Source organism: Nerophis lumbriciformis, linkage group LG12 (genome assembly GCF_033978685.3).
Source record: "Nerophis lumbriciformis linkage group LG12, RoL_Nlum_v2.1, whole genome shotgun sequence".
NCBI lineage: Eukaryota > Metazoa > Chordata > Actinopteri > Syngnathiformes > Syngnathidae > Nerophis > Nerophis lumbriciformis.
This window is the reverse complement of record NC_084559.2, coordinates 5500001-5526002: the sequence shown is the minus strand read 5'-3', so window position 1 is coordinate 5526002 and position 26002 is coordinate 5500001. Positions and strand designations below refer to the sequence as shown.

At 41.7% G+C, this 26002-nt stretch overlaps 1 protein-coding gene across 1 annotated transcript in view; it reads left to right on the top strand.

Annotated features, from left to right (window-relative positions):
• Nucleotides 1-21639, top strand: part of LOC133623039 (low-density lipoprotein receptor-related protein 1B) — a 29699-nt gene extending 8060 nt beyond the window's left edge. Inside the window, exons 7-21 of the mRNA XM_061985955.1 lie at nt 899-1031; nt 1301-1491; nt 5193-5379; nt 7133-7345; nt 7428-7605; nt 9448-9649; nt 9741-9905; nt 10030-10230; nt 14563-15112; nt 15681-15800; nt 20120-20230; nt 20299-20532; nt 20593-20941; nt 21408-21510; nt 21577-21639. Of these exons, the coding sequence (XP_061841939.1) occupies nt 899-1031; nt 1301-1491; nt 5193-5379; nt 7133-7345; nt 7428-7605; nt 9448-9649; nt 9741-9905; nt 10030-10230; nt 14563-15112; nt 15681-15800; nt 20120-20230; nt 20299-20532; nt 20593-20941; nt 21408-21510; nt 21577-21603 (2964 nt within the window). The 3' untranslated portion in view covers nt 21604-21639. The remainder of the gene's footprint in view (nt 1-898; nt 1032-1300; nt 1492-5192; nt 5380-7132; nt 7346-7427; nt 7606-9447; nt 9650-9740; nt 9906-10029; nt 10231-14562; nt 15113-15680; nt 15801-20119; nt 20231-20298; nt 20533-20592; nt 20942-21407; nt 21511-21576) is intronic.
• Nucleotides 21640-26002: the final 4363 nt, after the last annotated feature.

Sequence of the window (26002 nt, the reverse complement as noted above, 5' to 3'; positions counted from 1 at the left end):
GTCCTGATGGTTTCATCTGGCCAAGATCTTAAGCTCTCACTGGATCGATTCGCAGCCAAGTATGAAGCGACTGAGATGGGAATCAACACCTCCGAGTCCATGGTTCTCGCCCGGAAAAGGGTGGAGTGCCATCTCCGGTTTGGGGAGGAGATCTTGCCCCAAGTAGAGGAGTTAAAGTACCTCTGATTCTTGTTCACGAGTGAGGGAAGAGTGGATCGTGAGATCGACAGGCGGATCGGTGCGGCGTCTTCAGTAATGCGGACGCTGTATCTATCCGTTGTGGTGAAGGAACTGAGCTGGAGGGCAAAGCTCTCAATTTACCGGTCGATCTACGTTCCCATCCTCACCTATGGTCATGAGCTTTGGGTTATGACCGAAAGGACAAGATCACGGGTACAAGCGGCCGAATTTAGCTTTCTTCCGCCGGGTGGCGAGGCTCTCCCTTAGAGATAGGGTGAGAAGCTTTGTCATCCGGGAGGAGCTCAAACTAAAGCCGCTGCTCCTCCACATCAAGAGGAGCCAGATGAGGTGGTTCGGGCATCTGGTCAGGATGCCACCTGAACGCCTCCCTAGGGAGGTGTTTCGGGCACATCGGACCGGTCGGAGGCCACGGGGAAGATTCAGGTCACGTTGGGAAGCCTGTTTCCCGGCCAGCCTGGGATCCCCCGGGAGGAGCTGGACGAAATGGCTGGGAAGAGGGAAGTCTGGGCTTCCCTACTTAGGCTGCTTTCCCTGTTACCCGACCTCGGATAAGTGGAAGAAGATGGATGGATGGATGTATACATTTTTTTGGTTGTCTCCTTTTATTTTAAAAAGTATCAAGTAGATTTTGGTACTGTATCAGAAAACCCAAGTAGGAAATGTATGACAATTGGGTAATCCGTTGTTCCTCTCGCAGGATTGCCCAATAACTGCGCCATTGACTTGTGGCGATTATCAGTGGTCATGCACATCAAAGACCGAATGTATCCCTATGGCCTGGAAGTGCGACGGTACCAAAGATTGTGATGACGGAAGTGATGAAACGGAGTGTAAGTTGCTGTAAATTTGAATCTTAGTTTCTAGTGCTTGTCCACAGCCTTTGTGCCTGTTTGCAGAATTCTACCAAATGATTCATATTACTGAATAAGTTCACTATTTATTGGTGACCTGGTCATGTTGGATTGTATTAAAGATTTTTATTGTGCTTATAAATATTTTGATTATGGGGAAAAAAACCTTCAAAATCAAGAAATAGGACCCTAATAAGCCAGTAAGAATGATGTAGGTCTACACTAAACTTGTCAAATCTGTGTACTAGGTGAGTTGCCGGCATGTCTACCTCATCAATTCCAATGTGGCAGTTCAGAGTGTGTGGATCCATTCCTGGTATGCAATGGAATTAGAAACTGTGCGGACGGCTCAGACGAGGATGGGAACTGCCAGATCAAGTGTACAGAAGCTGATATCAGCCGCTGCTCCCAGAGCTGCTTCAGCACACCAAATGGTCCGGTAAGGAACAGTCTTGAAAAAAGGTTGGCAGAAAAATTACTTTAAGCAAGAGCCTCTTTCCAAAGGGTGTCCGTAAATGTCTCCTGATGGCTGCATTAAAATAAAATAAAGTTACGGGGGCCATTTGATACATTTTGTACATTAAATGTAGGTCATATGCTGTCTGAACAAAATAGCAACAGCTTGTTTTTTTCACTGTAGATGACAAATGTTAATGCAGTATTTTAGTTTTTGATCAACCTTTTTGCTGAAAATGTGCAGTATTTTTATGCGGTCTGTTATTGTACGGTCAAATGTAACAAACTGGTCTGACTACACATCACTCCGTAACAGTACCGAAACAAAGAATCCCACTGGTGGGTGACTTAGTCTCTAATGTTTTTATTGAGTGCAATATCTACTGTGAGGCCAAAAAGTTGCCAGCATTTTGATTACAAAAAAACATGACAAACCAATTCAAGGACTTAAAGCTTTCCCTCCCCTTTCTGGCTATAGTTTTCAAAAAAAGTTAAGATAACTGCGCAGCATCTCCTCATCCGTGGCTTACTAGTGCAACAACGCCAGAAATGTGTCCTGTGGAAAAACCGTCCGACCGGAACTCTAAGTTCCTTGGGCGAATAAAAAAAACTCACTACACCGGTATGTTTTAGCACTTCCATGGCGAGTTTACTGACAGATATAAGTAAGAACTTTACACTACTTTATATTAGAAATGGCAACAGTGGAGGATGAATGTCCCATAAGAAGATAAAGAAAAAGAAGCTTATCGACTACGGGGTCTGCATGGACTACAAAGGCGGACGCGCGCAATTTTTTAGGATTCATGCAAATCCCAAATACAGATCAGAAGGTAAAAAGTTAATTTGGCATAATGTGAAACAAAACACCAGATATGTTACCTTATACACACCATAATAAAACTTATGTTGACGCACAGTACAATCCAGTCTACACGTATCTCTTATGTTTGACTGCCATCTACTGTTTTTTTGATTGATAGACTTTTTTTATTAGTAGATTGCACAGTACATATTCCGTACAATTGACCATTAAATGGTAACACCCGAATAAGTTTTTCAACTTGTGTAAGTCGGGGTCCACGTTAATCAATTCATGGTTACACTTATCATTACACCATGTACCAAATAAAATAGCTTTGAGGTCGGTAAGTACAACATAATTATTCCACTGTAGAGTTTTGAGAAAATGAAACTATTTTAAGTGCGCCTATATAGTCTGAAAAATACGGTACTAACATTACATGTACGTAAGTATTCACAGCTTTTGCTCGATAGTTTGTTGATGCACCTTTTGGCAGCAATATTTTTGAATATGATGCTACAATCTTGGCACACCTATCTTTTGGGCAGTTCCACCCATTCCTCTTTGCAGCACCAAACTCCCATCAGGTCGGATGGGAAGCGTCTGTGCAAGGCCGTTTTTTCAGATCTCTTCAGATTTGTTCAATCGGATTAAAGTCTGGGCCACTCGAGGTCATTTACATTGGCCTGGGGATGAGTGGTGCTGGCTTCCTCCAAACATCACCCCTGGCATTGACGCAGAAAAGTTCAAGCTTTGTCTCAGACTAGATAATTGTTTGGCATGGTCTGAGTTCAGGTGCATTTTGGCAAACTTGTATGAAGAAATGGCTTCTGTCTGGTTACTTTACCAGACAGGCCTGATTGAAGGATTGCTGCAGAGGTGGTTGGCCTTCTGGAAGGTTCTCCTCAGAGGAATGCTGAATGGTCATGAAGTTCTTGGTAATCTCCCTGACCAAAATTAGATGGCCAGCCAACTTCAGAAAGAGTTCTGGGGGTTCCAAACTCTGACCATTTACAGATGATCTAGGCCACTGTGTTCATTGGGACCTTTTTTTTTAAAGATAATCCTGTCTCGGTCTACAAACAATTCCTTCGACTTCATTCTTGGTTTGTGCTCTGCTATACACTGTCAAGTGTGGGACCCACCAGCTGTGCTTTTCCAACCAACTGAATTAACCACCGGGGACTCCAATTAAGTTGTAGGAACATCAAGGATGATCAGTTGGAACAGGATGCACACGGATCCCACTTCTGAGCTTCATGGCAAAGGCTGTGAATACTTGTGTACCTGTGATTTCTTAGTTTTTATTTTTAATAAATCCGCAAAAAATTCTGAACTCTTTCACAAACTTGTGGGATAACATGCTTGTTTGTCTAACCTTTTTGGAACAGCTTTCAAGTTTAAAACAAGGTACTAATTGCAAAATGTTTGTGCCTGTTTGCAACATATACAGATTGCTAGTTTGTTAGCTGTCATTGAATGTAAATTCCATCATAACATGACTACAAATTCATTGCTTCTCGGACTGATTTTGTTTGCATGTGCTGTCTGGGGACTCCTGGTCTAGATTTTTCACATTTACAAAGTTTGTTACATGCAGCCCCCAAGACAAAAGTTGGGGACCCCTGGTCTAGACCGTTAACACGAGTTTTGTAAAACAAACCAGCCAATTGTTTTTGCTTTAAAATAAATGTAACTGGGCAGGTTGCAAACAGACCCTTTTTTTTAATGAATTATATTTTTAGACCAAGCTCTGACAGATCTGACTACGTATTGCCGGCAGTAAGTCGGACCCGTTTCCAGTGAGCGTTGGACTCCGCCAAGGCTGCTTTTTGTCACCGATTCTATTCATAACTTTTATGGACAGAATTTCTAGGTGCAGTCAAGGCGTTGAGGGGATCTGGTTTGGTGGCTGCAGGATTAGGTCTCTGCTTTTTGCAGATGATGTGGTCCTGATCGCTTCATCTGGCCAAGATCTTCAGCTCTCACTGGATCGGTTCGCAGCAGAGTGTGAAGCGACTGGGATGAGAATCAGCACCTCCAAGTCAGTCCATGATTCTCGCCCAGAAAAGGGTGGAATGCCATCTCCGGGTTGGGGAGGAGACCCTGCCCCAAGTGGAGGAGTTCAAGTACCTCGGAGTCTTGTTCACGAGTGAGGGAAGAGTGGATCGTGAAATCGACAGGCGGATCGGTGCGGCGTCTTCAGTAATGCGGACGCTATATCGAGCCGTTGTGGTGAAGGAGTTGAGCCGGAAGGCAAAGCTCTCAATTTACCGGTCTATCTACGTTCCCATCCTCACCTATGGTCATGAGCTTTGGGTTGTGACCGAAAGGACAAGATCACGGGGACAAGCGGCCGAAATGGGTTTCCTCCGCCGGGTGGTGGGACTCTCCCTTAGGGTGAAAAGCTCTGCCATCCGGGGGGAGCTCAAAGTAAAGCCGCTGCTCCTCCACATGGAGAGGTGCCACATGAGGTGGTTCGGGCATCTGGTCAGGATGCCACCAGAACGCCTCCCTAGGGAGGTGTTTAGGGCACGTCCGACCGGTAGGAGGCCGCGGGGAAGACCCAGGACACGTTGGGAAGACTGTCTCCCGGCTGGCCTGGGAACGCCTCGGGATCCCCCGGGAAGAGCTGGACGAAGTGGCTGGGGAGAGGAAAGTCTGGGTTTCCCTGCTTGGACCTCGGATAAGCGGAAGAAAATGGATGGATATATGTTTAGAATATGCCAACTTGTATACCAAAAATGGCCCATTGGCAGCACTCTAAACACAACTGCACTACCCTATCAAGAACTTTAAACAAGATGTTTGTAGCAACGTTTACTGAAACAAGACATGGAAGCATAGTTTTAATTGTTTTGATGCTTGTGCCTTTGCAGCATTGCCACTGTGCAACGGGCTACAGACTCCTGGCTGATGGAACCACCTGCGCTGACGTTGACGAGTGCGACGATCCCAGTTCTGCTGTGTGCAGTCAACTGTGTATAAATACTCTGGGCTCCTACAAGTGTGACTGTCACCCAGGCTACATCATGGAGGCTGGCGAACGAAACTGCAAAATCAAGGGTAAAGTAAAAGTTAACGGTTGGTGAATGTGCATGTTCTGCGATCACACTTTTGCATGGTCCTACAGTGCAAACGTGTACAGTATTAGATCCAATTGCTGATGTGTGGAGAGTGCCTTACATTTTTTCCAAAATTAACTGGAATGGCATCCAATACTTAATGGCAACTATTATGCAAAATCAATGTTTCTTACTTGATAGCTGAGCATCCTGGATGATGCCAGTCACCCTCTGCATAGCGTTATCAGTAGCCAGAGGAGCCTGTTCAGTGCTAGACTGCTTCATCCCAAGTGCAGGACTAATAGACTCCAAAAACTCCTTTGTCCCACACGCCATCAGACTGTAGAACTCCTCTCTGGGGGGGAGGGGGGTACTAGGATGTCAGGGGACGCAAAGCAATAATACTGAAATAAACCAACAAAAAACAGTGCAATACATTTTCATAACATGGTCACTACTGCATAGTTTCTCTATTTTTACTGTAATATTATTATTCTTGTTTTATTTTATTTTATTTCCATTTATACCCCCGTTATTTACTGTTTAAATTTGATCTCAATTATGTATACTGCTGCTGGAATTTAAATTATCCTGAGGAAACTCTCCTGAAGGAATCAAAGTACTATCTATTTATCTCTTTATCATTATTGTATTTCTGATCTGCATAAGTTTTGAAAATGTTAAATTAAATTGAGGCATTGCAGAGATATTTATAAAACTCTTGCTTTCCTCTAAACGAGCCGTTTGGAATTTGCCCAATTTGTGACGTTTCTCCCAAGCATACTTGCCAACCTTGAGACCTCCGAATTTGGGAGGTGGGGGGGCAGGGTTTGGTGGTAGCGGGGGGTGTATATTGTAGAGTCTCGGAAGAGTTAGTGCTACAAGGGATTCTGGGTATTTGTTCTGTTTATGTTGTGTTACGGTGCGGATGTTCTCCCGAAATGTTTGTCATTCTTGTTTGGTGTGGGTTAAGTGTGGCGCAGATTTGTAACAGTGTTAAATTTGTTTATACCGCCACCCTCAGTGTGACCTGTATTGCATTCACTTGTGTGTAAAAGCCGCATTTATTATGTGACTGGTCCGGCACACTGTCTGTATGGAGGAAAAGCGGATGTGACGACAAGTTGAAGGGGACGCTAAAAGCAGTGCCTTTAAGGCACGCCTCCAATATTGTTGTCCGGGTGGCAATTGGGAGAAATTCGGGAGACTGGTTGGCCCAGGAGATTTTCGGGAGGGGCACTGAAATTCGGGAGTCTCCCGGGAAAATCGGGAGGGTTGGCAAGTATGCCCCCAAGTCTGACAACAGCGGGTATTTCGATGTATGATACAGGTTTACCCGAGGACCTTTGCACGAGTCTGCCATTGTAGTCTGACGTTATTTTGTGGGGCGGACTGACTTGGACGTGTATATGCATCCTAAGCTGTTGCCATTTCTAATAAATTAGCGTTTCGTTGACTTATACCTCCAGTAGACTCTATGGAAGTGCTAAAAACTACAACATGGCTGAGGAGAGCAGATTCAAAGTGGAGGCATGTAAATAAGACCGCCCAAACGGTGCATCCTGAAAGTGGTTTAAAGATGGTCTGTAAAAAAACTTTGACTAAAGAACTCCCATTACATGTTATGTATTCTACACGAAAGTCTTTGAGCAATACAGAAAAGCGATTCATTGGCGAGGAAATGCAGTGTAGTGACACTTCTGTTATAAGATGTGCCTCTGAATACACAAACTAAATGACTGATTCTCCCGCAGGTGAACCTTTACTGTTGTCGTCAGTCCAAACGGATCTCTTTCTGTTTGGTCTGCGCAGCGGTAGCTTGGATGTGTTGTCTTCCTCTGCCAAGAAAGCAGTCTTATCTCTGGACTACGACTGGTACAAGCAGAGGGTGTTTTGGGTCACTCTTGACCCTGACAGCATCAGGTGGTCCTCTCTTGATCAGAAGACCACAGGAACCCTAATTAGAGGTAGATCAATGGGTTTTAGTTGGGTCTAGAAGTACGCAGTACTTGTGATTCTATGAATGCTAACCAATGATTGTATTCTCAGGTGTGCGGGCCGATTCTTTAGCTGTGGACTGGCTTGGGAGAAATGTGTACTGGATTGATGGCGTCAGTAGTCAAATTGTTGCGATGGAACTAGCCACTGCTGGGTCACCAGACCAGACTGTTATCCTGGATGAAGACCTTGATCAGCCTCGCTCCCTGGCCTTGTTTCCAGAAAAAGGGTATGGTGAAATCTGTCTGTCCTGGTTTGATTGATTGAGACTTTTATTAGTAGATTGTACAGTACATATTCCGTACAATTGACCACTAAATGGTACCACCCGAATAAGTTTTTCAACTTGTTTAAGTCGGGGTCCACGTAAATCAATTCATGGTACAAATATATACTATCAGCCTAATACAGTCATCGCACAAGTTAATCATCAGAGTATATACATGTATATACACTGTTTATATTAAACATGCTTCACTGATTCGAGTATCAGCCGTTTTGTCCTACTAATTTTGGCGGTCCTTGAACTCACCATAGTTTGTTTACATGTATAACTTTCTCCGACTTTCTAGGACGTGTTTTATGCCACTTCTTTTTCTGTCTCATTTTGTCCACCAAACTTTTAACGTTGTGCATGAATGCACAAAGGTGAGTTTTGTTGATGTTATTGACTTGTGGGTAGTGCTAATCAGACATATTTGGTCACTGCATGACTGCAAGCTAATCGATGCTATTTAGGCTAGCTATATGTACATATTGCATCATTATGCCTCATTTGTAGCTATATTTGAGCTCATTTAGTTTCCTTTAAGTCCTCTTAATTCAATTTATATCTCATGACACACTATCTGTATGTAATATGGCTTTTAATTTGTTGCGGCTCCAGACAGATTTGTTTTTGTATTTTTGGTCCAATATGGCTCTTTCAACATTTTGGGTTGCCGACCCCTGCTCTAACTCAAGTGTCAAATTCGAGGCCTGGGGGCCACCTTTTTTGGTCCATCACATTTTATGTGGACTGTAAAGACAAGGGATGCCCGATATCGGACTGCCGATAAATGCCTTTTTAAATGTAATATCGGAAAATATCTGTTTCTAAATTATCGGTATCTGTTTCAAAAAGTAAAATTTAGGACTTTAAAACGAGTAAGGAGCAATACATAGCAGCAATAAACCTTAAAGCCACTTCCTTTTGCGTGCTGGCCCAGTCACATAATATATGCGGCTTTTACACACAAGTGAATTCAAGGCATACTTGATCAACAGCCATACAGGTCACACTGAGGGTGGCCGTATAAACAACTTTAACACTGTTACAAATATGCGCCACACTGTGAACCCACACCAAACAAGAATGACAAACACATTTCGGGAGAACAGCCGCACCGTAACAGAACAAATACCCAGAATCCCTTGCAGCACTAACTCTTCCGGGACGCTACAATACACAACCCCGCCCACCTCAACCTCCCCATGCTCTCTCAGGGAGAGCATGTCCCAAATACCAAATAATGCACTTTGACTTCAATAATAAATATGGCAGTGCCATGTTGGCATTTTTTTCTATAACTTCAGTGGATTTATTTTGGAAAACCTTGTTACATTGTTTAATGCATCCAGCGGGGCATCACAACAAAATTAGGCATAATGTGCTAATTCCACGACTGTATGTATCTGTAATTAAGAGTTGGACAATATCGGACATCTCTAATTGCAACCCTTTTTGAAGTAGGTGAACTTTGAAATCTTGCTTTGAAATTTGAAGTCCAGATCGAGCCATACATTTTCTACCGCTTGTCCCTTATGGGGTCGTGAGGGTTGAGGGTTGCTGGAGCCTATCTCGACTGCATTCGGGCGGAAGGCAAGGTACACCCTGGACAAGACAACATTCACACACTAGGGCCAATTAACAGTTAGAATGATCAAATGACGGTACAGTTTGTATATATTTGTTTCAGTTACAAGCAGTACTGACTGCAGCCCTAACTGATGTGGCTCATGATGACCATGACTTTGACACCCTTGGTCTAACTTGGAATCTTGAGTGTGTCAATTTTTCATATTCTCGTAGGCTGATGTTCTGGACAGAAATCGGCAACATGATCAAGATCGAAAGAGCTGGAATGGACGGGTCTGAGAGGAGGGCGGTGGTGATCTCCAGCTTGGGCTGGCCAGGTGGTGTGGCAGTAGACACTCTGGCTGACAGGGTCTACTGGACCGATGAAAGGCTCAAGGCAATAGGGTCTGCAACGTTGGATGGAGATGACATTCGGGTAAAATATTTGAGCAATAAAACCTGCAATTTTTTTTTTTAGTTTGACATTTAGAAGTACAATCTACTAAATTGCGTATAAATCTGATCAGATCCTACAGATGAAAGAGACTGCCAACCCGTTCTCCCTGGCGGTGTTCAATGACATGCTTTACTGGTCTGACTCCAAGAGACGAGTGGTGCAGGCCGCCCATAAAGTTACTGGCAAAAACATTCGAGTTCTCTTGAAGAGACCAAGGCAACCTTTTGGCATAAAAGTAAGTCAATTGGGTATTTCTCATTAAGACACAATTACATTCTAAATGGTTCCAATTGAAATTGGACTAACTGCAGTCTTTGAATTCAATTTTCAAGGTTTCTTCCCTCTCTCTCTCCTTGTAGATTATCCACCAATTGTTACAGTTGAGCACAGAAAACCCCTGCAAGAAAAAAGACTGTTCTCACTTGTGCGTTTTGGCCCCAGGGCTCAGAGCTGTGTGCAAGTGTCCTTCTGGTCTTATACTGGCTGACGATGCTCTGACTTGTACCAATTTGGTTGATGCAGCTTTTCTATTGCTGTTGTCGCCCTCCACCGTCACAAAGGTAAGTCTGTGTTGCAGAATCCTCATGTATTTAACTCTTGAATGTTTTTTTCACCTTTTATCAAAGTCTGGCACATGAAACTTTCCTTGGCTCATTTTACAGACTGGCAACCAACTAGTAAAGCCTTAAAATCAGAAGGGTGAGAGCTGGGTAGAATGGTTAACTCGGCATGTTTTGTAATATAGACGAACCCAATGGACTCGTGCGGTGTATTAAAATACAATGGAGTGAGACCTCTACCAGTGCAACAGTTAATTGGATTGAAATCATTCTTAGCATTAAATCTTAGTTATTTGTACTAGCAGAGGTCTCACCTACGGTCTTTTAACTGTCATTTTGCCCAACAATTTAGCATAACATTGTCTGGACTAGGGTTGTACGGTATACCGGTATAGTATCACGGTAATATACTGTTTGAAAAGTACCGGTTCCCGGGCATGACTGCGCATCGTCACGTCGTGACATTGCTCGTCCTTCAGACGAGCATGTTTGTCAGCGCACACACATGGCGTACTTACAAGCAGACACGGTGTGTAGACAGAAAAGGGAGAATGGACGCATTTTGGCTTAAAAACTAACGATAAAGTTGAAGTTATAACACTGAAACACCCCCAGGAAGAGGCGCTTTAAGACATGGCTAGCTAGCGGCCAATGTCCATTCGCAGTCGGCAGTGTTTTAGCTACTTCTAAATCACTAATCCTCATCTCCATGGCGACAAAGCAAGTGTCTATCACTGGAGGATGAGGAATAGCTAAACATGCTTCACTACACACCGTTGGATACGATAGCTAACTAGCAGCAAGCTAGCACCCTGAATGTAAACAAATGCCATGGGTGCATCTACACCTAACATCCACTGTAATGATACCAAGTACAATAGCGTATCTAGTCGATACTATGATTACATCAATCTTTTTTCCTTTTTAAAAATAAATGTTAATATACTCAGGAAATATGTCCCTGGACACATGAGGACTTTGAATATGACCAATGTATGATCCGGTAACGACTTGGTACTGGATTGATATCTAACTTTGTGGTATCATACAAAACTAATGTGAAGTATCCAACAGAAGAATAAGTGATTACATTTTAAAATAAGTGTAGATAGAACGTGTTAGAGAAAGTGAGCAGATATTAACAGTAAATAAACAAGTAGATCATTTTCTACCGCTTATCCTTAATGACAAAATAATGTTACTGCATACGTCAGCAGACTTATTAGGAGCCTTTGTTTACTTACTACTAAGACAATTTGTCTTGTAGGTTCACTATTCTAAGGACAAAATTACAGTAAGGAACATATGTTTAATGTACTGTAAGATTTTTTGTTAAAATAATGCCATTATTTTGTGCTCCACCTTATTTAGAAAAGTATGGAAATTCATTTTAAATATTGTTTTAGGGACAACACTAGTCTGGACATGTCCCCACTTTTATAAGATGAATACTTTACTCTGAGGGGAAGGTGTATAGAATATAGACCTGTCATAAATATTTGGGAATGTTTGGCTGTATAACCAAAACTTTTGATGAAAATTTCCGATAAACCAAGGTGCCACTCTAATCCAAGGGTTTAGTCTTACAATGTATTGCTGTTCAGTAACTTATACGGCCCGGTTTTCGTACGATTTATGTTTAGGCAAAAATGTTTTACTATGTCTTTGTACGAAGTAAGAACTCAGTCTCCGTACTATTTTTAGTACAGCTGCAAAAATACCCACTGTCGAGCCAAATAAAGTCTCATACAGTAGTAACCCTATCAAAGTAAATGAGCGCCATGGAGTCATTTTCTAAAGTGTCAGCTATAGTAGGCTGAGCCAAACAATTGTGTGATTGCATTAGTTTGATGTAAAAGTCGTATAAGCGCTCAGTTGCTGTCCCTGTTGAATATAATTAATTTGATTGGTAAAGCACTTTACATTTATCAGTCTCAAAGTGCTACTGAGTTTAAAAGGATACAAGGCTTGTCTAAAAAGATGAGTCTTAAGGCTCTTTTAAAAGGCAGCTGTACACTGCAAAAAGTCTGTTCAAAAAGAAGACAAAAAACAAACAAAAATGAGGGGTATTTTATTTGAACTAAGCAAAATTATCTGCCAATAGAATAAGAAAATTTGGCTTGTCAAGACAAAACAAGTCAAATTAGCTAACCTCAATGAACCCACAAATACCTTTTTAAAATACGTATATTCTCACTAATAACTGTACTATGAGTACGTATTTTCTATTGTTTCATTGAAAATAAAACAGCAAAGTCCATTTGGCTGTCTATTTTAATTATGAGACACAATTGTGTCATGTTTTTTTTTTTCATGCTTGAAATAAGAAATGATTACTTTAAAAAAGTAGTTTTATACTTGTGAGTGTTGATGACACAGCTTTGCAACAGTTGATATTCTAGTTTCAAGCATGTTTTACTCAATATAGGTCATCAAATCTCAGCAACAAGCTGTAATATTTCACTGAGATCATTTAGGACAAAAACCCTTAAAACAAGTAAAACACTCTAACAAAAAATCTTATGTATGGCCGCAAGTCCTGGGATGCCCAAAATGTCCATAAAACACCCAGCCGAGTCCCACGGGGAGGAGGGGGGGATAAAAGTTGGAAAAGTCGGCAAAAGTCCCAAAAATACCTACCCAGTGGAGTCCCACGGTAAGGCGGGGAGAAAAGTCGGTAAAATGTTCAAAAATCACACCCGGGTTCACACCCGGGACTCCAACCTGGGTAGGTATTTTGAACATTTTTGGGGACTTTTGCCGACTTTTCTCACTTTTTCCCCCCCACTTGCATCCCGGGACTAGTGAGGCAGGCGGCGGTGAATCGTGGGACTGGAACCCTGGGAGGTATTTTGGACAAAATTGGGACTTTTGACCATTTTGGCCGCCTTTTCTCCTTCTTCCCCGCCTTCCTGTGTACAATTGCTGGGTGTGTTTTGGAAATTTGGACAAAAATAGTTTCAAGCATATTTTACTCAATATAGGTCATCAAACCTCAGCAACAAGCTGTAATATCTTACTGAGATCATTTAGGACCAAAACCCTTAAAACAAGTAAAATTAACTAACCTCAATGAACCCAAAAATACCTTAAAATAAGTATATTCTTACTAATAACTAATACTTTGAGTACCGGTACGTATTTTCTATTGTTTCATTGAAAATAAAACCGCAAAGTCCATTTGGCTGTCATCTGTTTTAATTATGAGACACAATTGTGTCAAAGTCATGATTTTTTTTTTTTCATGCTTGAAATAAATGATTACTATAAAAAAGTAGTTTTATACTTGTGAGTGTTTGACACAGCTTTGCAACAGTTGATATTCTAGTTTCAAGCATGTTTTACTCAATATAGGTCATCAAATCTCAGCAACAAGCTGTAATATCTTACTGAGATCATTTAGGACCAAAACCCTTAAAACAAGTAAAACACTCTAACAAAAAATCTTTATGTATGGCCGCAAGTCCTGGGATGCCCAAAATGTCCATAACACACCCAGCCGAGTCCCACGGGGAGGAGGGGGGGATAAAAGTCGGCAAAAGTCCCAAAAATGTTCAAAATACCTACCCAGGTTCGAGTCCCGCCGCCGGCCGGGATGCCCAAAATGTCAAACGCGCCCAGCAAAGTCCCACGGGAAGGCGGGGAGAAAAGTGAGAAAAGTCGGTAAAATGTTCAAAAATCATACCCGGGTTCGAGTGCCACAAGTCTTAAGACTTGTGGCACTCCATGTGGGACTCCAACCTGGGTAGGTATTTTGAACATTTTTGGGGACTTTTGACGACTTTTCTCACTTTTCTCCCCCACTTCCCGTGGGACTTTGCTGGGTGCGTTTTGGACATTTTTTGCATCCCGGGACTTGTGCGGCCGGCGGCGGTGAATCGTGGGACTGGAACCCTGGGAGGTATTTTGGACAAAATTGGGATTTTTTTTTAACATTTTGGCCGCCTTTTGCTCTCTTCTTCCTCGCCCTCCTGTGCACCACTGCTGGGTGTGTTTTGGAAATTTGGCCAAAAATAGTTTCAAGCATGTTTTACTCAATATAGGTCATCAAATCTCAGCAACAAGCTGTAATATCTTACTGAGATCATTTAGGACCAAAACAATCTAACATAAAATCTGCTTAGTGAGAATTATCTTATCAGACAGAAAATAAGTAAATATCACCCTTATTTGAGATATTTAATCTTACTTAGATTTCAGTTTTTGCAGTGTAGTCTATAGTTATTACCAATTTTGGAAGTTAATTGGATTTAAATTGGTTTCCTATAGGAATGAGCCTTACAAGTGATGTGCCACCATGTATCAAAGGAAACTCTTTCTATTTTTGTACAGATTTACCTGCAGGCTCGACACAACGCAGCCGTGTTGAAAGGCTGGCCTGAACACACAGCCCTGCCGGTGCCGAGTGTCAATGAAGCCGCCCTGATGGACTACAGCTTACACGACCACGTCCTCCTCTTGGCGGACGACGGCACAACGTCACTCAGCTCCTTCAAACTGAATAACTTGGATTTAACTTCTCGAGGCCACCTGCTCAAGCTCCTTGGTGACACGATCACCGCCATGGCGTTGGACTGGGTCACCTTCGACGTCTACTGGAGTAGCAACAAGCAACCCCGCCTGCATGTCACCTCTAGCAGAAGTGTCTACACTGCTGTGTTGATAAAGGAGGATATCGGGAGAGTGGAATCCATAGCGCTTAATCCGCCCAGGGGGATTCTGTGCTTCACCAATCAGGGTCTGCAGGACACCAGCGCCGGGGCCACGGTGGAGTGCTCCGACATGGATGGTGCTGCCAGAAGAGTTGTGTGGAAGGATGCTGTCCGACCAACTTCTCTGGTCTTCTCCAGTAATGGAGACACTGTTCTCTGGGCTGACGCTGGTAAAAAAAAAAATCACTTGTATTGAAGCTAACGTGCCAGAGAATATTGTAATTCATCCAGGTTTTTGTATTCTCAAGGCATTGACTCAATCACAACTAGACTGTTCTGGTTGTTGTACATTTTGCTTCTTATTCAGTCATGTTCAGACTTGGATAGGACAGCTATAGTCTAAGGATGGTGCTGGATCCAACATATCTTATGGTGCGAGACCAGTCTGTTTGAAATCATCCTTGGCATTGCATCCTAGAGATTGTTGTAGTGCTGGCAGAGGTCTCACTCAACTGTTGTTTTGCACCTCTACAGCGTAACATTGTCTGGGTGTGTCCCCTCTTTTTAGAGGATAAATACTTTGGATCCTTCACCTTCCTCTCAGGCTAGAGTTGTCCTGTCTAGGTTTGAGCATGAACAAATGAAGCTTGCTCGATTAAACGAAATTTCTTCTAGGAATATCTGAACGGACCAGTTGTGATAGATCAAATGCCCCGACAACTTTGAAGCTAACATTTTCATTATTGTGGTTGAATACAAACTGCAGTGTAATGTGTATGGACCTGATTATTTCCACAGGTCTAGACGTGATTGGTTCTGTTCAACTTGATGGCTCCGGGTACAAGGAATTGAAGGTTGCTGATGGACTGGCTGCAGTAGCTCTCAGTGAAGATACCCTGGTCTGGATGACTGTCAGTGGTAATGACTAATCGAATGTTAATCCTCGTACAATTATAAATTAAAACGTCTGTCAGGGTGTCTGAAGTGTGGCCCACAGCATATTTAACAGGTACAATTTAAACACTGCCCCCATTAAGAATTGTACACAGAAAGCAAAGAAATTCCCCCCAAAATGGTTAACTACCTGCACACTAGATTGCTGCCTGGTCAGATTTTTTTTATTTTGCCGAATATATTTGTCATTACTTTGAATAGAAAGTGGTTCGATGGTGCCATCAGCTGGGTTCCAGCTACTAATCCACAAGCCAATTCAAATTTACCAAATATTTCCCGGCATGAAGATGCTGTGACAAGGTGTTTAAAAATAAATTAATGTGCAAAACTAATCTTTTTACAATCATGTTCGTCATTTTCAATTCAAAGACCATTACAGGGCTTTTTGTAGATGCGCCCATTTAAGTGAGTTTTTGCTTTTCACGGGGGTCCTGGAACCTAACCATAGATATTTTTCAATTGTACACTGGTGTGTATTTCACTCTAGATGGGGCACTATTGAGCATTTTTCATTGAGACTTTTATTAGTAGATTGTACAGTACAATTGACCACTAAATGGTAACACCCAATAAGTTTTTCAACTTTAAGTCGGGGTCCACATTAATCAATTCATGGTATAAATATATACTATCATCATCACACAAGTTAATCATCAGAGTATATACATTGAATTATTTACAATCCGGGGGGTCGGATGTGGCGGGCGTTAGGTTTGGTTGATATCAGCACTTCAGTCATCAACAATTGCATCATCTGAGAAATGAACATTGAAACAGTGTAGGTCTGACTTGGTAGGATATGTGCAATGAACATAGTGAGCTCAGAAAGCATAAGAACAAGTATATACATTTGATTATTTACAATTTGGGGAGGTGGGATGTGGTGGGGGGAGGGTGTTAGTCTAGGGTTGTAGTTTGCCTAGAGGTGTTCTTTTAGTGCGGTTTTGAAGGATAGAGATGCACTTTCTTTTACACCTGTTGGGAGTGCATTCCATATTGATGTGGCATAGGAGAATGAGTTAAGACCTTTGTTAGATCGGAATCTGGGTTTAACGTGGTTTGTGGAGCTCCCCCTGGTGTTGTGGTTAAGGAAGTAGTTTGACTTGTACTTCGGTATCAGGGAGGTGTAGCGGATTTTATAGACTAGGCTCAGTGCAAGTTGTTACTCTGTCCTCCACCCTGAGCAAGGGCTTGCATCCAGATTTCTTAAAATTTACATTTTTGCTACGATAAACTTGCAAGAGTTTACAGCCCTCAATAGTGATCAAATGCTAGTATAACAATTCTCAAGAAAAACAACTTTCAACAAGGCCCCAGATGTTTTTTGAATTTGATAATTTAGCATTTTGGGATCAGCATTGGATTATTTAAAGGGGAACATTATCACAATTTCAGAAGGGTTAAAACCATTAAAAATCAGTTCCCAGTGGCTTATTTTATTTTTCGAAGTTTTTTTCAAAATTTTACCCATCACGCAATATCCCCCCCCCCAAAAAAAGCTTCGAAGTGCCTGATTTTAACCATCGTTATATACACCCGTCCATTTTCCTGTGACGTCACACAGTGATGCCAATACAAACCGCAAGGTATAGCGACATTAGCTCGGATTCAGATTTCAGCGGCTTAACACGGTCTGATAAGATAATTACTAACTATGAGCTATGTTTACAGCATATGAAATACATTTGGCAACAACATGCACTTTGAGAGTGCAGACAGCCCATTTCAGGCGCACTAAGAACATATTTTTCCACAATTTCAGCACTCAGGTTAACCATACCTAAATAGACACAAAATACTGCATTACACAAGACTACCTGAATGTACTCTAATGATTGAAAAAAATACATGTTAAGCTAAATTATTGGTAAACACAGTTTATGTATAATAATTTACGTAAAACCGCGAGTAATGAATAGTTTTCATCAATTAATATATTCTGTAGACATACCCTCATCCGCTCTCTTTTCCTGAAAGCTGATCTGTCCTGTTTTGGAGTTGTCAGCAGGCCAGGGAAGCTAGGGACGGTATTCTTCTCTTGATCATCTTCGGTGGCATAAGGGACGGTGTGAGCCAAGACATCCAGGGGGTTTAGCTCGCTCGTCTGCGGGAACAAACTGCCGCCATTGCTTGCCGTGCTACCGAGGTCCTTTGTCCCTGAATTGCTCACACACTCCGGCAGATTCAATGGGGGTCTGGCGGCAGATTTCTTTGACTTTATCGTTGGAAATGCATCTGCTTTGAGTGTCGCAGGATATCCACACATTCTTGCCATCTCTGTCGTAGCATAGCTTTCGTCGGTAAAGTGTGCGGAACAAACGACTGACCATTTCATCGGCTTTCCCCACACCCTCTTATTTTGAACAAATTTCGTCCAATTTCTTGCCACTTTCGCATCTTTGGGCCACTGGTGCAACTTGAATCCGTCCCTGTCCGTGTTACACACCGACGAAAGTGAGAAAATGGCGGATTGCTTCCCGATGTGACGTCATCGTTCCGAGAGCGAATAATAGAAAGGCGTTTAATTCGCCAAAATTCACCCATTTAGAGTTCGGAAATCGGTTAAAAAAATAGTCTTTTTTTCTGCAACATCAAGGTATATATTGACGCTTACATAGGCCTGGTGATAATGTTCCCCTTTAAGCATTTTAAGTACATTAAAATGTGAAGAATATCACCCTTAAATTTTTTTCTACATCCAGCCGTCAGTGGAAGAAAGTTTGGCTACCTGATGGTATGGTGATATGGACACAGGACAACGTTATTGGACAGACTACAATATTGGAACTGTACTAGACAACTTTTTATAGACAAGCTCAGGTCAAGCCAGTAAACACAAAGATGTTCCATTCACAGCACGCCAATTTATGCACACTAAGCAAACCAGGTGGCTGAAAATTTAATGATGGCCAACAACTGAAACTTGGGTAAGAAGACTGAGTCTTGACCAAATATGGCATGGTATACATGTGACTTTAGGAGGTATACCCTTTGATGTATTTGTGTAGCAACTATTAATAGTTACCAGAGGTGGGTAGTAACGCGCTACATTTACTCAGTTACATCTACTTGAGTAACTTTTGGGATAAATTGTACTTCTAAGAGTAGTTTTAATGCAACATACTTTTACTTGAGTATATTTATAGAGAAGAAACGCTACTTTTACTCCGCTACTTTTATCTACATTCAGCTCGCTACTTGCTACTGATTTTTATCGATCTGTTAATGCACGCTTTGTTTGTTTTGGTCTGTCAGACAGACCTTCATCGTGCCTGCGTTTCAACAAATACAGTCACTGGTGACATTCACTCCGTTCCACCAATCAGATGCAGTCACTGGTGACGTTGGACCAATCAAACAGAGCCAGGGGTCACATGACCTGACTTATTACCATGAATTGATTAACGTGGACCCCGACTTAAACAAGTTGAAAAACGTATTGGGGTGTTACCATTTAGTGGTCAATCGTACGGAATATGTACTATACTGTGTAATCTACTAATAAAAGTTCCAATCAATCAAAAGTGGGAAGGGAAAAAAGACCCTTTTTTATTTCAACCGTACATCCCGTCAAAAGCCTAAAGACTGACTGCACAGTTCCTGTCTTCACAATAAAAGTGCCGATCCATCGCGCCTGCGCTTTCAAAATAAGAGTCTCCGAAAGCCAGCGCAAAAAAAGCTAGCAAGCTACGGAGTTTGCCGCCAATGTATTTCTTGTAAAGTGTATAAAAAGGAATATGGAAGCTGGACAAATAAGAAGCCAAAAACCAACCACTTTCATGTGGTATTAGACAGAAAGGAGGAACTTTTTTTCTCCTCCATTTGAAAACGTGGACGTTATCAGCACTACTGTCTGATTCCAATCAATGCAAGTCATCAGAATCAGGTAATACACCAACTTATATTCTTGTCTTCATGAAAGAAAGGAATCTATATGTGTTAAACATGCATGTATATTCATTAAAACACCTTTAACATGTAAACAAAAACGGCAAAATAAATAAATATAAATGATATACTGTATATATCAATGTGTGTGTATATGTTACTCAGTACTTGAGTAGTTTTTTCACAACATACTTTTTACTTTTACTCAAGTAAATATTTGGGTGACTACTCCTTACTTTTACTTGAGTAATAAATCTCTAAAGTAACAGTACTCTTACTTGAGTACAATTTCTGGCTACTCTACCCACCTCTGATAGTTGCATAAAAGTTCATATTGTCCACCGTTGCAAGAAGCGGTCTATCAATTTGCAGTCATTTTTTTTTAATGAATCCAGATAAGACGAGACTCTGGTACACCGATGAGGAGCAGCAGCTGAAGAAATTGTGGTTCGAAGTTGGTACGGAAGTGGTCAGCATGAAGGCGTTCAGCAAACGTAGTCAGATCGGTGAGTAAAACTTACCAGAATTAATGATTCCAAGTAGCTTTTTTTAATAAGAAAAAAAATCTTGACAGGTTCGAACCAGTGCAGAGTGAGCAACGGCCACTGCCAGCACTTGTGCTTGGCTACCCCGAGGGGTCGAACGTGCCAGTGTGCCCATGACTACATCAACGTGAATGCAACCCACTGTTACCCAGAGCAGCGCTGCCCACCTGGCAGCAGGTCATGTCTGGATCAGCTTTCATGCCAGTCGGCTGAAAAGTTTTGCGACGGGCACATAGACTGCGCTGATTACTCGGATGAGAACTGTGAGTCTTTCTACTTAAGTTTTGCTGTGTGTTCTCTTAACTACAATGTCGCCATTACAGGTGTCGGTCTAAAACCAAGGTCTGGAGTCACGGTACCCGCTTTCACGGAGTCTCCAATCTCCCCGACGGGACAACCGGTCTCTGGCTTCAACTTGACCACAAACACAATCAAACAGCTCTTAAACTTGGACGCCCAAACATGTGGCCAGAGACGCTGCAGTGGAAATGGACTCTGCAAGGAGGCTGACGAGAAAGTGACATGCGTGTGTTCAATGGGCTACAACGGCGACTGGTGTCAGCACAAGTCCCTGCAAGGTCCCATTGTGTACAGCACTGCTGCCGTCTGCGCGGTTATTGTCATCGCTGTCATCGCAGTGGTGATCAAGCGCAAGAAGAGTTCCAGTTCAAGGTATTTCAATTATCATACGGACAAAGTTCATTAATCATTAGGGCGGCATGGCGTAGTGGGTAGAGCAACCGTGCCAGAAACCTGAGGGTTGCAGGTTCGCTCCCCGCCTCTTACCATCCAAAAAATCGCTGCCGTTGTGTCCTTGGGCGGGACACTTCACCCTTTGCCCCCGGTGCCACTCACACCGGTGAATTGAATGATGAATGATAGGTGGTGGTCGGAGGGGCCGTTGGCGCAAATTGCAGCCACGCTTCCGTCAGTCTACCCCAGGGCAGCTGTGGCTATGAAAGTAGCTTACCACCACCAGGTGTGAATGATTGATGGGTTCTACATGTAAAGTGACTTTGGGTACTTAGAAAAGCGCTATATAAATCCCAGTTATTATTATTATTAATCTAAAATAGGATTTAAAATCTGCATCCATTCGCATTTTATTGTTGGTCATTGCTGCATTTGTACCCTGTAGAAGGGAAAGCCCAGAAGCGGTGAAGGAAACTGGTATGATGGACCTCGAGAGCAAAATTGCAGCCCCTCCCAGTGTGGTGACGTCTGCAACAGACACCGTTAACGTACGTAACAAATACTCAATTTAACATTTGAGGCAGGAAAATTTTACAAGTTTTTTGTTTTTACAGGAAGCCGTGTCACCTGTGGACCAATGACAACACATGTTTTAAATAAAGACTGCACCAGCCATGTATCAACGGACTGATTTTTTGACAGTTACCGTATTTTCCGCACCATAAGGCGCCCTGGGTTAAAAGCCGCGCCTTCAATGAACGGCATATTTCAAAACTTTGTCCACCTATAAGCCGCCCGGTGTTGTAAGCCGCATCTAACTGCGCTAAAGGAATGTCAAAAAAACAGTCAGATAGGTCAGTCAAACTTTAATAATATATTAAAAACCAGCGTTCTAACAACTCTGTGCACTCCCAAAATGTACGCAAATGTGCAATCACAAACATACGTATATCAACATGGACAGAGCTGCGTGAAAAAAGCCACCCGGCCTCTTCGCGTAAACTTAAACTTACCTTAACCACTCGCTCATCTTTTCTTCATCCATCCCTTCGAGTTAGCTTTTTATGATGACGCCGGCTGGAAAGGTCTCTTTTGGCAAGGTCTTCCTTTTGAATATCACCATGGGTGGAAGTTTCATTAGCATGGCAAGCTAGAACCACAGTGAAGGATGACTTCTCATTCCCTGTGGTGCGAATATTCACCGTACGTGCTCCCGTTGTATCCACAGTGCGGTTCACAGGAATATCAGTTGCTGTGAAATAGTAATCCGTGTGCGGATGGAGAGATTGCGTCTTTTCATGAACCGGATCCCTGTCGTTTAGTAGGAGCCATTTTGTGGTCTTTACAGATGTAAACACAAAGGAAATGAAACGTACGGTGATTTCCGCGCGCTTTTTCTTCTTCTACGCGGGCGGGTGGTTGCTTACAGTAGAAGCGCTTCCTGTTCTATGGGGGCGGGTGCTTACCTTGGCGGTTGCTTGCGTAGAAGAAGAAGCGCTTCCTGTTCTACCGCGAAAAAAGATGGCGGCTGTTTACCGAAGTTGCGAGACCGAAACTTTATGAAAATGAATCTTAATTATCCATATATAAAGCGCACCGGGTTAAAAGCCGCACTGTCAGCTTTTGAGTAAATTTGTGGTTTTTAGGTGCGGCTAATAGTGCGGAAAATACGGTACTTGGTTGCCAATGCTAAAGACATTCCCTTTGAAGTTGGTTGGGACTAACGGCGTTACAGTAACGCGTTACTGTAACGCCGTTACTATCGGCGGTAACTAGTAATCTAACGCGTTATTTTTTATATTCAGTAACTCAGTTACCGTTACTACATGATGCGTTACTGCGTTATTTTTTATGTAGTATCGGCTAGAAACTGAAGATCTGAGTGTTGCAGCGCTGCTGAAGAGGCGACAAAAAAGAGGCGCACCGCGCGCTGTGTGTGTGTGTGTGGGAGGGGGCGTGTCTGTGTCTACTATCAAGACGTCATGGCGAACCCCGAAGCCGAGTTTCTTAAAATGGAGATATTTTCAGTACGTTTCTTTTATCGACCACAAAGAAAATAACATTTTAGTTGAATGTAAGTTTCAAATATGCTGAAACAGCTACAAAAACATGCTTCGACGAAGCTAGTAAAGAGACACACACTTAACTTCCACCTCCAACAGCGGCTGGATTTTAATGAGGCACTGCACACTGATGGTACACACACTCTGTCAATTCTCTTATATACTCTTTCATTTTAGACTTTTAGTGTTTATCACATCACTCTAAATGTTTAGACTATAAAGTTCACAAACCTAAAGAGCGATACTAGTGGGCCAGGCTAATATTTCCTTTTCTCTAAACTAACTGGGTAAATGTGTAGAGTGTTCTGGGCTTCAGACATGATTTTATTTCAGAATTCCTTGAGATAAAAAAACGCCTAGGCTTTATGTATGTAGTGTGTGTGCCTTTCTTGTTTTACAGCTATGTTGTTATTATGCTGTTTGTTACTTATGTATGTTAAGTTGCAGCTATTTAAAATAGTTTTGTCAATTTGTTCTGGTCTGAAACAAATTGGCCCTTTAAAACATATCTTTGTCTTTGTGTGTTGTATGTAGACCACATTGCTTAGCAGAGTTCAGTGATGCAAATGCATGTCAAGTTGATCAACAGATTGTATTCTCCAGTGCAATAACAGTACTAAAATGAAGGCTAAAAGGGCATTAAATGGGGCCTTAAAAAAATTATATAAGTAACTAAATAGTTACTTTTCACAGTAACTCATTACTTTTTGGTTTAAGTAACTGAGTTAGTGAACGGAGTTACTTTTGAAATAAAGTAACTAGTAACTAACTAGTTACTGGTTTTCAGTAACTAACCCAACACTGGTAGTGACTGATGTGTGTATCAAAGTGCCCTCTGTGTAATGTTTCTGTATGTGTCCCTCGCTGGAAAATATGCACACATTGGTCTTAAATTCATGTGTAGTCCTTTGATAATGAATGAAAAACTAATTGGAATATTTGAAACAAACAAGCCACAATCAACAAAAATAAGACCACCGGGTAGTTTACCATTAGTGGTTAAAAATGATTACTTAACCTACCTTGTCTGTGTTCTGGAAGAAATGCAGCAGTTTTATATTGCATCATTTCACTAATTCAATAAATGGTGCTGTCAGGTTTAAACATCAATGACATCTATTAAAACAGACAAGAAGCAAGGAAATAGACAGACAGGATTCAATTTGGCTCAATATGAGGAGAGACTGGTACACCAGTACCCTACTACAGTGTCATCATGCTCTAACAAAAAAGGTTCACGTCTCCTGTATTTGGATATTCCCCGTTTACATAACTGTTTCTAAAGGAATGGGGGGTATGTAAACAGCCATTAATTTCGGTCACATTAACACAAAAAGAAAAAGATGCCTCGGGCTTGGACTGGTCCTGGATCGAGCTTGGGCAGGTCTTGGATGACAATAGATAACCCCTCCCGTCTCCTCCCATCGTACAAAGTGGAATTTTCCAAGCCTTTTGCTTGGTGCAACAAAGACAGCTTTTGTCTGTTCACTGGGATCTCAAAGGAAAGTTGTTTGGATAATTTACATTTTCTCTGACCGGTGCAAACATAACTGTACAATCTCGATGTTGGATTCTTTTTAAAGTGCACTTTTTTTAATCATTCACAATTTCAAAATGACTACTTTTCAGTCTAAGGCATACTTGCCAACCTTGAGACCTCCAATTTCAGGAGGTGGTTGGGGGCGTGGTTAAGAGGGGAGGAGTATATTGACAGCTAGAATTCACCAAGTCAAGTATTACACACACACACACACACACACACACACACATCCTGAAAATATGCAAACAAAACTGTGTTTAGATAATTGATACTTCAAACTTGCATAAATAAATATTAAGGAATATAACATAACTTGGCTTCTGAGAGCTTCAAAATGTAATGAATCAAATGTTAAAGTTGTTGATAAATAAGCAATTTTAATAATTAAATATGGTCATTTTAAATTAATTATGATCATTTAAAATTAATTATTTCAAATATGTTTATTTTAATGTATAATTCTATGGCTGAATGTAATGAGTCAGAAAAAATACAAATAAAAATATAATTAATTTTGATGTTTTTAGCAAAATATAGTAAAAAAAAAAAAGTTTTTTAATTAATATGTATATATATATATTTTTAGGTAAGATACACATAATACAATTTATCTCTAGTCTGGATGATTTAGTTCTTGTGACCCTGTTGTCCTCCCTTCATGAAAAAAGGCTGTCCTCACTCAGGTCGCATGGAGCTGGAGGGGGCGTGGCCTCCAGCTCCAGCTGGGAGATTTTCGGGAGAATATTTGTCCCGGGAGGTTTTCGGGAGAGGCGCTGAATTTCGGGAGTCTCCCGGAAAACTCGGGAGGGTTGGCAAGTATGGTCTAAGGACACAACCTTCTACTATACGAGCCATAATTTATAATCTAATACCAACTGAGGCGATGCAGCAGCTCAGTATGTCAATAGCTGCACTACTTTATGATCAAAGTGTCACTAAAAGTAGTTCCTCAGAATTTGCTCTTAGAATTTTGCTAATACTTGGTTAACATGCAGGTTACCTGTAGAACACTACATAACTCATGTTTTTTTCTGTAGTAACTGTGCCAGAGGTGTACATGCATTCTACTGAGGTGGCAAATTATGATTATTATGACTTATCACTTGTGTTAAAATACTGAACAGATATTATTGGGATAAGGTAAACATCTGTTCAGTATTTTAACATAAAAGTGTTTGATTGTGAGACATTAAAAGCCACAAAATGCAACAGGTCCATCAGACCCACAAACGCTGGCTGAGTAACAATATGAACATTACACAAGGGTTAAGGAGCTGTTTGTAATATTAGGACCATCAGTTCTAAATATTATAACATTCAAAAAAGTGGTTAATCGTCCTCTGTTCAAAATACCTAACCTCAATCCTGACCTCATGGTAAACTACCGGACTCACCTTCCCTTTATTTCAAAAATCCTCAAAGATTGTTGCAAAGCAG